The 13014-nt window shown below is 39.2% G+C and overlaps 1 protein-coding gene across 8 annotated transcripts in view; it reads left to right on the top strand.

Moving 5' to 3' along the window:
• The window catches only part of Fat3 (FAT atypical cadherin 3), a 622271-nt gene that overhangs the window by 537786 nt on the left and 71471 nt on the right, over positions 1-13014 (top strand). For all 8 annotated transcript variants that reach the window (XM_048795699.1, XM_048795700.1, XM_015489994.2 and 5 more), the window contains 3 exons: positions 1369-1565; positions 2441-2594; positions 4613-4846. In XM_048795699.1, the coding sequence (XP_048651656.1) occupies positions 1369-1565; positions 2441-2594; positions 4613-4846 (585 nt within the window). The remainder of the gene's footprint in view (positions 1-1368; positions 1566-2440; positions 2595-4612; positions 4847-13014) is intronic.

Here is a 13014-nt window from a genome sequence, read left to right as displayed (position 1 = left end):
AGTATGTGTTCCTTATTTATTTATTGTGCTAAAGGATAAATTTAGGCACATTAAAACTTCAAAGAGTCTATCTGAGTCAACAGCAATTCATGAACTGGATAACTCCAGACTGCAAATTGTTCAGAGTTCCATCAAAGGGGCATTAAGAAAAAACTCAATTATAAGATACTCATGTAAGCAAGACAGAAAATATTTGGGTAAAGTGGAATCATAATCTTAAAATCCCTGATAGAGTTAGTTAGCAGTTTCTTTATATTTATGTTTCATTTTACTGTTTTCATTGAGTTGTGTTTTGGTTTTGCCTATAAGAACTCAGCCTCATGACCTCCTAATTAATTATTTTAACTATTATCGACCTTTCCCTCTAGAATGTGAGCTTACCATCAAAGCAGGATTTTTTGTTGGTTTTGCCCACTGCTGTAGCTCTGTTGCCTAGAACCAACCGAGGCCTAATAGATGATAAATATAGTTGCACAATGCTGAATTAGATGAGATAGTGATCCTCCAACTCGACTCTGGACTTCTTGCTAGTTTTCTTCAGCCCAATCTTTTTCAGTGTTTGAATTGGCAAGATTTCCCTCTTAGGGATTAGAGGGTCAAGGTAGTTTTCTTTCCTCTTCCTACCGTGTGCTGCGCTACTTTGTCTCTGTAGTTTAATGAAGTGGAAAAGTAATATGACTGGGACCACTGTCAGTGTTTCAGCATCATAAAATGCTGTTCCGCTTCATCTCTTCTACTTTTCTTCCACTTTTACCAGCTTCACTCTGATACATTTGATCTAATTGCAGTGCTTATCTTTGGACCGCTCTTTAAATGACCCCTCGTTAGGGCTATTTAATACTAATGGGTCTTCCTCTGTCGTGTAAACTTTTCTCTCCAAACTCCAGTCCTTATGAGCAGAGCACAGCTGTATGATAAAGCCTTCATTAAAAGATTCCTTAATAGAACTGACTGCCTTTTCTTGATTGCATAATCAACAGCTAATGAAATTGTCTTGGTAACAAGAACTATAGTGTATTACATCCTCTCTTGAGACCAAGTGGAAAGACAATTGTATCATCCCAAGAAGACGATTGATTGTCACAGTTTGAATTTGATTTTCCTTAAGGGGAACTAAACAAGAGATCATCTCCAGTTTCTCTAAGTGGATTTTATTCTCTTGAAAAAAGTTGCTGTTTTACTTTCCACATAAGCTAAGCATATAAATATTATACTTTGCTGTAAGGGAATCCAAGGGAGTATCTTTTGTTTCAGTACCATAAATGCTACAGTGTGAGGGGCACCTAGATGCACCCCCCATAGCCTCGCATGGTGGTGCAGACCAAGGCATTTCATTGCTCATCTTCAGAAGCTCTCTTTTCCTTGCAGGAGGAAACCCCCGAGGAAGGTTTGCCCTGGGCCTGGTGCAAAGTGAGTGGAAGGTATATGTGAAAAGACCTTTAGATAGAGAAGAACAGGACATTTACTTTCTCAATATCACTGCCACCGATGGGCTCTTTGTCACACAGGCCATGGTGGAAGTGACCGTCAGTGATGTAAATGACAATAGCCCAGTGTGTGATCAGGTGAGTTAAAGCTCTGGGGGATAAAGTTCTTCTGTTTACTCTGTGTCTCTAAAATTAAATTCAAAACCCATTTCACTTTTTTTCTTAAGGCCAGGAATACCTTCTGCTCTTACCTCCAGTTGATTAAGAGCTCTAATTGGACATAAGAGGGTAGGAGGTAGAGGCAAGGATAAAATGTTCTAAACATGAAGACGATAATAGATAGATAGCAAGACCAGGTATCCAATTTTGTCCCCTCTCCTCTGAAAAACACAATAAAAAATAAAATAGAAAGTTTTAAAATTAAATGATTTTTAAGTAATTCATAAAGGACCTTAAAACTTCTGTCTAAATCACTGGTATCATGAAAGAGAAATGGACTGCTACTACCCATTTGGCTAGCTGTTTGTGTAAGTACACATGGCTGGTTAGTGTCGATGCTGAATACAGATTCCCAGGCTGTTTATCCTTCAGTTTTCCATTACTGTATAAAATACAATGTCAACACAAGGTGCTGTACGAGATTTCATTTCCTTTGTTACTTATAACAAATCACAATTTATGGTTTTTCTCACCATGTAGGTCAAAAGACAATATTAGTATTCTGTAGCTTAGAAAAGTGGTGTTTGTAGATTTTATCTCTCATTTCAAGTGTTAGTAGTGACTCTTTAAAGAATTGAGAAGAATCCCAGGAACTGACCTAACTTTCCTGCATGCATATATGAATATACCACAGTGAATCTCACCACTATGCATATCCACAATGCACTAATTTTAAAAAAGAGAAAACTGTTGGTGAACGATAAAACTAGTAGAGTGTTTAAGAAGTGAAATTTTTAAAAAATCATGTCCCACAAATACTAATGATTTGATTACTCTTGTTCACCTTTTCCCAGTCTTTATATACAGCATTATTCCCCGAAGATATTCCATCAAATAAAATCATACTGAAGGTCAGTGCCAAGGATGCCGACATTGGATCCAATGGAGATATACGATATTCTCTTTATGGATCTGGAAGCAATGAATTTTTTCTAGATGCAGAAAGTGGTAAGTTGAAATCTATTCTTTGGGTAAATGCCATTGTTTGTCCAAAAAAGATGCTAAACTCTCATGTGGTCTTGTCACTGGTGTGACATCCAAGAGTGTTGGTAGGATGCTCATCATCTAGGACTCTAAGAAACAACGAGAAGACATGGCATGCAAATATGGAACTACACAGGCTTTATTTGGTTCACAAAATTTGCCTATACTTTACCTATGTTTATTAGCATCAAGTATCACATCTCTCTATTTTTTTTTTCGTGTCTGTGAGTTAAGAGGAATCACAGCTCCAATGTAGTTGCCATGCAAGCTGGGGAGTAATGCATAATAAGGAGAGTTTCTTCATTTTGAATTCCCTTTCAAATCCCTTTCTGATTCTTATTAACATAGTTGTCAAGTTTTATTAAACATTCCTGCCTAGTTTCTCCAAACCTTTGAGTGTATTTAGGTGAAATTTATAAGGTAAAACATTATGTAAACTAAGGGCAGTTGCCAACATTGAAGGCCAGAACTAAGGGAAAAGTCATTTTCTACAGAGGCAAATTATGAATTGGATGGTTCATCCAGTGGTCATTTTAAATGCACTGTAAAGATTGAATATCTTGCATTTTGCCAGTGTTAAGTTAGTCATAGTGAACAATAACTAGTTTTCGAAAAGGTAATGGCTCCTCTTTGACCCACTCCCAAGGTCCATCGTGGAAGAGCTGACTTAGCTGCATGGGCATATGCTAGTTAGCTATGTGGGCCCCATGATAATTATTCAGACAGTAGCATTTATTGAGTAGTTAGTGGACATGAAATTCCTTGAGCATGGGTTGTTTTCTTTTTCTTGGAGCCTACCACACAAATCCCACAAAGTATTTTGTCTTCCAGTAGGAAAGACAGGAAAGTAAACCCTAATGAAAGGTGTACCCAGAAAAAATATAAAGGAACTTGCATCATCTGGGCACATTGGAAGAAGTAGCCAATATGGTGATGAGATGGAACTGTTTAAAGAAAGGACCAGAATTTGAATTGATTCCAGGAGCTAAACCAGGACACTGCAGGTTAACAGGGATAGCATGAACAGAGAGCACAGCACACCCAGCGAATGTTGAGCACAAAAGTGACAGTAAAAACAGCTTTAAGCCCGATCATAGAGGGCCTTGAATGTCCCACTGAAGAGCCACTGGTGGCTTTTTGAATAGGAGAGGGAAATGAGCCCAGCCGTGTTTGAGAACTAGCTGGCTGCATGAGCAAAGCCATAGGAGGACCTGCCTTATAAACCCAGGTGGCTTAGTCCAAATGCCTACCAATTTTATTGAAGCGTAATAATATTTCACAAGTCATGCTTTCACTAATTTGCATTCATTTAAGTTTATCACTGTGTCTGTTGTCATTTTCTATTGAAACTTAGCAGCAAAAATTCTCCATGGGGGCTGCTGACCAGTTCCTACACAGCTTTTTCAGTGGTAAAAGCCCATGTATCACAACTCCACATCACCTTCCAAACGGCTGCTGCTCTAGAGCTCCTCAGGTTTCCCACATACACCTGATGCCTCCCACAGCATCCACTGACCTTCTCCCAGCCCAGAATTATTGTGGTCCTTCAAAACCATAATTTGGCTTGCCTTATAAAAATTGAACATCAGGAAGCAAAGAGTTTGCCCTCCTGGATCTATGGGTTAGTGACATTACTGACCATCAGACAACTAGAGACATCAGTCCATGCTTTGTGCTTTTCTACTGAGGTTCTCTGTGTAGCCAAAAGAAAGAACCTATAACAACCATGTTTTGAAAAGAGATTAATTAATTGACTTGAAGGTTATGCAGTTGGTTTATTGTTGTATCCATAATTCCATAATTTTCCCCTGGTACCCAAAAGAAAGTAAAAATGATCTATTTGTTTGATTAATGGAGAACTTGAGCCAAGTCTCCTTGGTCCTTCTTGGATTTCAAATCCTTTATATGATTAGTTCTCCATTTTTCAAAGTAAGACAGTTTTTGAAAAGCCAAATCAACCATAATGCCATTTCCTTTCACAGGTGAGTTAAAAACCTTGTCTCTATTGGACCGGGAGAGGGTCCCAGTGTACAACCTCATCACCAGGGCCACTGATGGGGGTGGCAGGTTCTGCCAGTCTGACATCCACCTGATTCTAGAAGACGTGAATGATAATCCCCCTCTGTTTTCTTCTGACCACTACAACACCTGTGTCTATGAGAACACAGCCACCAAGGCTCTGTTGACCAGAGTGCAAGCTGTAGACCCCGATATTGGTAAGTCAGTTGCACTGGCCAAGTGTCTCCCTGTTCACTCACTGGACACCTTGTCTCTAGGGGTGGCTTTCCCTTTAGTTTGATTAGGACCTTCCCTCAGCCCTCTTGGTGGTCTACCACAAGAACATGGGCATTAAACCATGTTTAAGGTCTTCAGTGAGTGCATTACTTATGCATGGGAAAATTCTCTAAGTTTGTCCTACCTACTTTTCCTAGAGTTTGAAGAGGAGATACTATGAATTCCTTTACCTTTTAACAAAGTGTTCGGGTGGGTTTTTTTAAAAACCTTTTGAATAAAAACAATAGCTTTCTTACGTGCCCGTTCTTCCTAAACATAGTTAAAATGCTGTGTTGTATGGCAGGGAGAATTCATTTCCATTTCTATGAAGAATTGCATCACATGCTTCAGCTGAAATATGACAATCTAGATTTATTGTAGTGCCCCAAAGTGCAAAGACCAATTACTAAATGTGCTGCTAGTTCAATGTGGACTTTTTTTTAACTGCCATTTTCCAGAGTATTTTTGTCACTTATAAACTGACATTGCTAGGCAGAGTTGAGGGATGGGGAGATAAGAAGGAATTAGAACTGAAAGTTGCTAATAAAGTTTGTGTTCAAATCCACTTTACATAATGAGATGATGAGTTAGAAAAGACTAGAGTTAATTGCTAGATAGACCTTCTGAGAATGCATAAGTTATTGAGGTGACTACATGATGGAATATAAATACGAAAGGGCATACAGAAGCCTCTTGGTTGTGCATTTTAAGAGCCGTAAATCAGAGGACTAGAGAATGATGGGGTGGGTCTGCTATGCTAAGCAGACCTTTATATAATTCAGTATCTTATTGCTTAATTCTTAGTTGAAATAAAAATTATTGGGCTAATGGAAAAGTAAATACATGATAATTAGTTGAAAACAAACGTAGTGCCCAGGATCTCTGCATATTTCCCCTTAGAGAAATTAGTCGGCTACACTGAATGATTGCTTTTACCACATTAGCATAATTTCTGAGCTGAGAACTAACCTTTTAAAAGTATGCATATTATTGTAAATAAATTACAAATAAATAGAAAAAGACTCTTTTATTGGTATGTAATTGTGTAGTACCTACAAATACTTTTTTAAAAAGAAGATTTAGAAAGCATTCTCTGGACTCTTATTAGCAGACTTTTAAGGAAAAGAAGATAGAATTAATGCAAATGAATCTTCTAATCATTTTAAATTTTATTTTGAGAATGGGTAGTTAGATGAAATTTTAAAAGCTAAAAAAAATGGAATTTTTCTATTCAATCCCTTCACAAAGGAATCAGGTGTCCCAAGCTGTGGTAGAATGGACATGAAGTCAAATTAGTGCACATGATGCTTCAGACAGTGCAGGGACAAGACCGGAGTGTGACTGACTCACAGATTTGGCACTTGGAGCTGTTTTACAACTTGTGGTGAAGAATATACAGTTAGCCATGTCCTCCTTTCACCACTTCTGAGTCAACTGGCCAGATTGGGCGCTGGAGTGGAAGAAATGTCTAGACTCAGGTCATTTAATAGGGCAGAGAAGACAAAGACATTAAAGGATCAAAACCAGGATGAGGACTTTTCTACACCTCCACCTGCTCCTGAGTAAAAGGCTTATGTGCACAGCTTCAAATGGAGACAGAGGTCACAGGTGCTGCTGACACCTGTGTATGAAGTCGATTCATGATCCCATCAGTCTTAGGAACAAGTTCAGTGAAAGATGCCAGATTTTGGGTTATTTTCTCAGTTTTTGTCAATCTCAGCTTCAAAAAGTAAAAGAACTAAGATAGCTGGGGTAGAGCAAATAACACCCTAAGAAACACAAACTTAGCTCCTACTGAGTTCCAGGCACCAGGCTGAGGGAGTGGCTGGGAGTCTTGATTGGAGCTTGCAGGAGATTTCAGCAGCAGTAGCATCAGTCTGAGCTCCCGTCAAATAAATGCCAACATTATCCAGAATCCCTGTGTGTCATTGACTCATGACTTGTGACCTTGTCATTAGTGGCCTGAACAAAACACTTCTAACTCAAGAATAATAACCATTTCTCTGTCTTTCACAAGGGATCATAGGCTAGTAGAGGCTGTGCACTAAGATTACCAGGTTGCTGAGTGCAGAAGTCATTTTGGGATCAAAATGAACCTCTGACTGGAATCTGAGTTCAGGCACAAATGGCCTTTAGACTGAATATAGCTTTCTGGAACCTTTAGCTTTACGCACACAGTATTCAAAAGGGTTCAAATTAGTTGTCATTATTTAAAAGTCAGATTTTTATTTGAAATTTACATGTGTGGCATTTTATAAAAATAATAACACTTAGAAGGCCCTGCCATTTCAGGGGCACAGGTCTCACAATGGTTTAATAAACAGCACCTGTCTCCTTGATCTCCACCACAAGTCTCTCCTTCCCTATGGCCAGCCACTTGGCTTACTTATGTTACCACCTGACCTCACTTTCAAACCCTTTTCTAAAGTGACATGAAAATTTCTGATTTTTTAAAAAAGTTTTATTTTAAAATATTTAAATGGCAGGAAGGAGGTCAAGGACCTCTTTCCCCTGAGCCCTTCACCCATGATAACATCTTACCTAATTGTAGTACATTATCAAAACCAGGAAATTCACATAAGTGCATCCTTACAGCTTGTTCAGATTTCAGCACACATTCCTGCAAGTGTTTTTGAACAGTTTTATCATTTCTGCAGCTTCAGGTAAGCACACCACATTTCCACATGAGACTCCCTCACACTATCCATTTGTAGCCACACCCACCTCCTTCCTGGACCTCCTTCTCCACCTCTATCTCTTGGCAATCACTAATTTTCATATCTATAATCTTCTTATTTCAGGAATGTTATTTAAATGAAATCACACATTCTGTAACCTTTTTTTTTTCTCTTGAGATTTGTTCAAGTTGCCTAATTAGTTTTGAAGAATATTGGCTTCATTAGTGTAAATGACAGGGATGCTTGGTTCATGAAACTTCTTTTGTTATGCATATTTCTTTCCCAAGTAGAAAAATATTTTACCAGTGCTGTAATATGAATGTTTGCACCCTTCAAAAATTTGAATGTTGGCATACACCTATAATTCCAGCAGTTTAGGAGGCTGAAGCAGGAGTATCACAATTTCAAAGCCAGCCTCAGCAACTTAGCAAGGCTCTAAACAGCTTAGCAAGATTCTGTCTCAAAATTGTAAGTAAAATAAAAATAAATGGGCTGGGATGTGACTCCATGGTCAAGTGCCCTTGAGATTCAATCCCTGGTAACAACAACAACAACAAAAATTTATTTATTGAAATCTATCCCTCCCTCCAAATGGTATTAAGAGAAGAAGTCTTTGGGAGATGGTTAAGTCATAGAAGTGGAACCAAATTGAATTAATGCCTTATAAAAGAGACTTGAGAAGCCTGTTTGCCCACCTCACCTTGTGAGGATGCATAGAATATACCATCTATGAGGAATGGGCCCTCACCAGACACCAAGCCTGCTAATGATTTGACCTTGGAATTCCCAGCCTCCAATCCACCAGCAATAAATATATTGTGATTATGAATTACTCAGTTTAAGCTATTTTGTTTTTACAGTCTATTTTGTTTTTACACTATATACAAGGTTACTATAACTTGCAGAGAAAAGACAAAGATATAATGCATCTGAAATCTGATTCCATGACTTCATTAGTTCAAAGCCCTTACCATGAGATGTTAAACCTACCTAAGCTGACTTTCTAATTTTAAAGCATATTATTGCTTTGAGCCAAACAACTCTTTTCCTATGAATTATTCATAATGAACCAACATCAATGTTAGAGTAACTGCCTAGGTCAGGAGTAAAATAAAAAACAGAGAAAGACAAGATAATTTTAACACCCATTTTATGAGTTCTAAGAAATGATATGGCAACTGTCTAGATTTTAAGACACGTATTAAGTTCTCAGTTTTCCTGTAAAATGAAAATATCTTCAAACCCATAAACTATAGATACAACTTCATGACCCAACATTTACAAAACTTTAATCCTTTCAATAAAGACAAGAAGAACTTTTGCTCCATTACCACTTTGGTACTAATGTCCTGTGATTTAGTCTATCTCTTCAAAGTAGAATTTGTTCCCAAGTTCCTCATTTTGAGAATGTTTTTAAATTAGCAAAAGAAATATGCAGTAATGAGGATCAAAAATTCTGCAACCATTTTAGGCAAAATGACATTTAAATAAAATGTAAATTTGTACTGGGAAATTATGCTGCTGTCCATAATTTATTAAGAGGTCAATTTTGGAATATTTGAGATGTGAAAGGACCATATTTTTCCCCTTGGATAAGAGACAGAAAGTAAGGAAATGTTCTAATGAGCAACTCTGTCCTTTCTGGTAAAATATTTCCTGCAAGGTTTGGAATACCTTTCAGAGTTTTCAGAGGAACTTAGAGGATCAGAAAGTACATTACAGTTACTTTCCATTCAACTGAATAAATATTTAGTGATGAGCTAAGCAGTAAGCACCACAGAAGGAACAGCAAAGCTTTCAGAGATGAGGGACATGCAGCGACAGGCACAAATGGTGCACAGTGGTAAAGTTAGGAACTGGGAACACACCCTCAGTAAAGGGCAGAGGTCCCAAAACAGAGAGGATGTCAACAGTCTGGGATGGGAAGGCATTCAGGAGTGAATGAAGAACATGAAGATAAAGTCACAAAGTAGGCACAGTGTGGGCCCAACTAAATAGTTAGGAAACACCATGTTGTCTAGGACAGATGAGAGAGAGATGAGAGGAAAAATATACTTAGATCAGTCAGTGGAAAAGAACTGCCAAGCAGTTTCTAGAAAACAAACAAACAAACCTGTTCTGGGTTTTGGGAATGTACTAGCATAAGAGATTCCAAAGTGGGTTGGAACAGTTGAACTTAGAGCAAGGGGAAAGCTCCTAGGAGGATATTGAGAAAGACCACAAGGGCCAATGAGAGCACTGGCTTTAGTACTTAGAAAATGAAAGGATCAGAGGAAAGCCAGATTGATATTTCAAAGGTGAAATCTGCAGCTTTTGGCAACTTGACGGGCTGATAGCAAGGTAGAGAGACTGGTCAAGGTTCCAACCATGGGCACCAGGCAAGGGTACTGCAAGAACAAAAATTGCACAGGTGGTCTAAAGCAAGACCTGGTGCAGACAGAAAGGTGGAAACTTGGGTACACATTGGCGGTGATAGCATATACCTCCATAAAGAAGTCAGGAGTTAGGAGAAGTTTGTTAAACATGAAAGAATAGAAGGTCTTATAGTCATAATGGGGAACAGGAAATACAAATGAACATTCTAAGGAAAATATAAGAATATTATTGAAAAAAAATGCATCTGTAACGTAGTAATATGGTGAGTATTAGTCTAGCACAGGTCCCCATAACGACATTAAAATACAAATAATGAAGTTTCAACAGGGGCATCTCAGGGAGTGGTATTAGCATTTAAGTTGAGTCTTACGAGTTGAGGCTTGAACTTAGACAAAGAATAGAAAGAAAGAGTAGTAACAGAGAAAGGGAGCAAGGGAAAGATGAAGACTGTATTATTCAGGATAGACTTGGCTTGTCTGAGGTAAATTTTAAAGTCTCAGTGTCTTAGCACAGGAACAGTTTAATTCTTGCTCATAGAAAGGACAGATTGGTGGGAATTCAACCAACTCAGAATTTTGGCACTCCATCTTGACACCATCACCTTCTTGACCTTTAGCCTCCAAAGTCACCACAATAAGGAATAGGAGGGGTGAAGAGAGCATGCTAGCTCTCGGCTGCCTCACCCTGGGAGAGCCCCAAATCACCAGAAATGATTACACAGCTGACCCAGCTGCACAGGGGGCTGGGAGACATAAAGGAGTTCTTGGGCGGTTGTGGAGGCAGACAGCAAGAGGGAATGAATTGTGTCTGCCATAACGGTGAGGGCAGAAAAGGGCAACTGGTATGTCCCAAAGACAAGGAGAAAATGACATTGCTCATATGGGTAGGGAGTGTTAGCCTCAGCAATATGGAAGGACCATTTAGCCTTAGAAATGAAAGAAAAGGGAGAACAGAAAGTAAACAATTGAAACCTAAATAAAGAAATTAAAAGGGAGATGCAGAGCAAAACCCAATAGGAGCACACTTCTGCCCTCGGTCATCTGCATACAGTCAGTGGTTCTATCACCTCAGGCCAGCAGGACAGCAGCTGCACTGGGTGCTGGGGTTCAGGGAGTATTCCAGGGGTGAGGTGAGATGTAAAAGGAAGGCAACAGACCTGAGGAAGGGAAATATTCCTCCAATGAGGGCTCTGCAGGCTCAGGTCACGTGGCTTTGGTGGGCCCAGTCTGTAGAATGAATTGCACTAACAGAAAATATAAAAAATGCTGAGTCTTCCAGAATGATGTCTTTCCCCTAAAATTAGTTAGATTACAGGAAAAAGACCCAGAAAACTACCCTCTTGGCAGAACTTTCCTGTTTTGATCTGATCATGTGTCTTTGCTGTCCTTGGATCCTCTATTCTAAGCTGACATTCACTATGATAATCTAAGTTTGCTGTCCACAGTGGAATTCATACACCAAGTATTTCATGAGGCAGGTGGTGTCATGGTCCTTGTGCTCTGCTCTAGTGGTGTAGGCAGAAGCTGAATTGAACTTGTTTTTCCAAAGCACGGATCTTGTCAGAGGCTGTGATGAGCTTGCCCAGGGCCTTGGTGTGCTGGTTGCTCTAGATCAACAGCTCCTCAGGAAGGAGGAGGAAGGCACTCAAATGAGAGGAATGTGCTTTACAAAAGTAGTCACTGAATGTTGTTAGAAACAGAACTCTTTACAAAACCATCTTAACTGAACCTTTACAGTAGTTTTCCTGCCTCTTCCAGCTCATCCTAGCCTTTTCTAGGACTTCCACTTTTTGAGAGCCATAAAAACAAAACAAAACAAAACAAAATGTAGAGGTGAGATGAGTCCAAAGGAAAATGTTGAAAATGAGATGCTGGAACTCTAATGAGAAATTACGTAAGTGCCCTGAATGAGAGATGCTCACTCATCCACACCAGGACTCTGGATGTTGTGCTTCAGACTGAATGGCCAATGCAAAGTTCCAACTCCCTGTGGCAGGGTTTAATTTTAAATCTTCTATCATCTGATTTTCTGACATCATGAAGAAAAAAAGAATATATATATATATATATATGTGTGTGTGTGTGTGTGTGTGTTTTCAAAATTTACTCTCTGAAACTCCAGTCTATTGAGGCCTTGCTAAATATATTACCACTTGCACTGGATCTCAAAATAAACAAAAGAAGCGCACCTAAAAGAAGAGGTAAATTTTGAAGCATTCATTGCCTTCAGCATCAGGATGTGAGGAACCAGGTAGAGGGGCAATCTGTGGAATTGGGAAGGAATTGGCTTTATCCATCTGTGCCACAATAGAGGCATGCAAATATCCTGCCAGTTCTTCCTTTGGGGATTCAAAGGTTGTATCCCAGCTGAGACAGCACCCCAGTTTCCTCTGGATCTTGTTGGTCAGCCACAGGGATATCCTCAAATGCTGGTCAGGAACATATCTAGTAATCAGATTGACCAAGAGGCTACATAGATGTGGGGAAACACTGGATGATTAGCGCCTTGTGACCCTGAGCAAGTCGTTGGCATCCCTGTGCCTCAAGTTCCTCTTCCACAATATGAGAATAACAGTATCTCACTTTGATAACCTCAAAAGATCAATGTGACATTTGCCTAAGTATGAAGGACAAAGCTCTTTGAACTGGTAAGGCCACGTTTTCCTACTGGAGATGGCTTTCCTTGCTTTGAACTCCCAAGTACTTTATGATTATCCTGGCATGGGACAACTGCTTGCGTGGCTCTTCTCTACAAATCTCAAACCCTCCCAAGCAAGATCCATGCTTAATAAGAACTTTAAAGGATAATCATAATGTGGCTATTAGCATCTACTTTTGCAGGTTCTATGCCATACCAGGCACTGTGCCAAATGCTTTAGATACGTTATTTCCATTTCTCAAAACACCCCTATATGTTAGCATTTTTTTGTTCTATTTAATGTATGAATAAACTCTGAGGGCTTAAGTAAGTTGCTCTGAGCAATAAGCTAGTTAGCAGAAGGGGCTACAGACATTATGTAAAGGGCCTCAAGAGGGTTGGTAAACAGATATCCAACT

Source organism: Marmota marmota, unplaced genomic scaffold (genome assembly GCF_001458135.2).
Source record: "Marmota marmota marmota unplaced genomic scaffold, marMar, whole genome shotgun sequence".
NCBI classification, from domain to species: domain Eukaryota; kingdom Metazoa; phylum Chordata; class Mammalia; order Rodentia; family Sciuridae; genus Marmota; species Marmota marmota.
The sequence above is the reverse complement of the archived record's forward strand: the minus strand, read 5'-3'. Positions and strand labels throughout refer to the sequence as shown.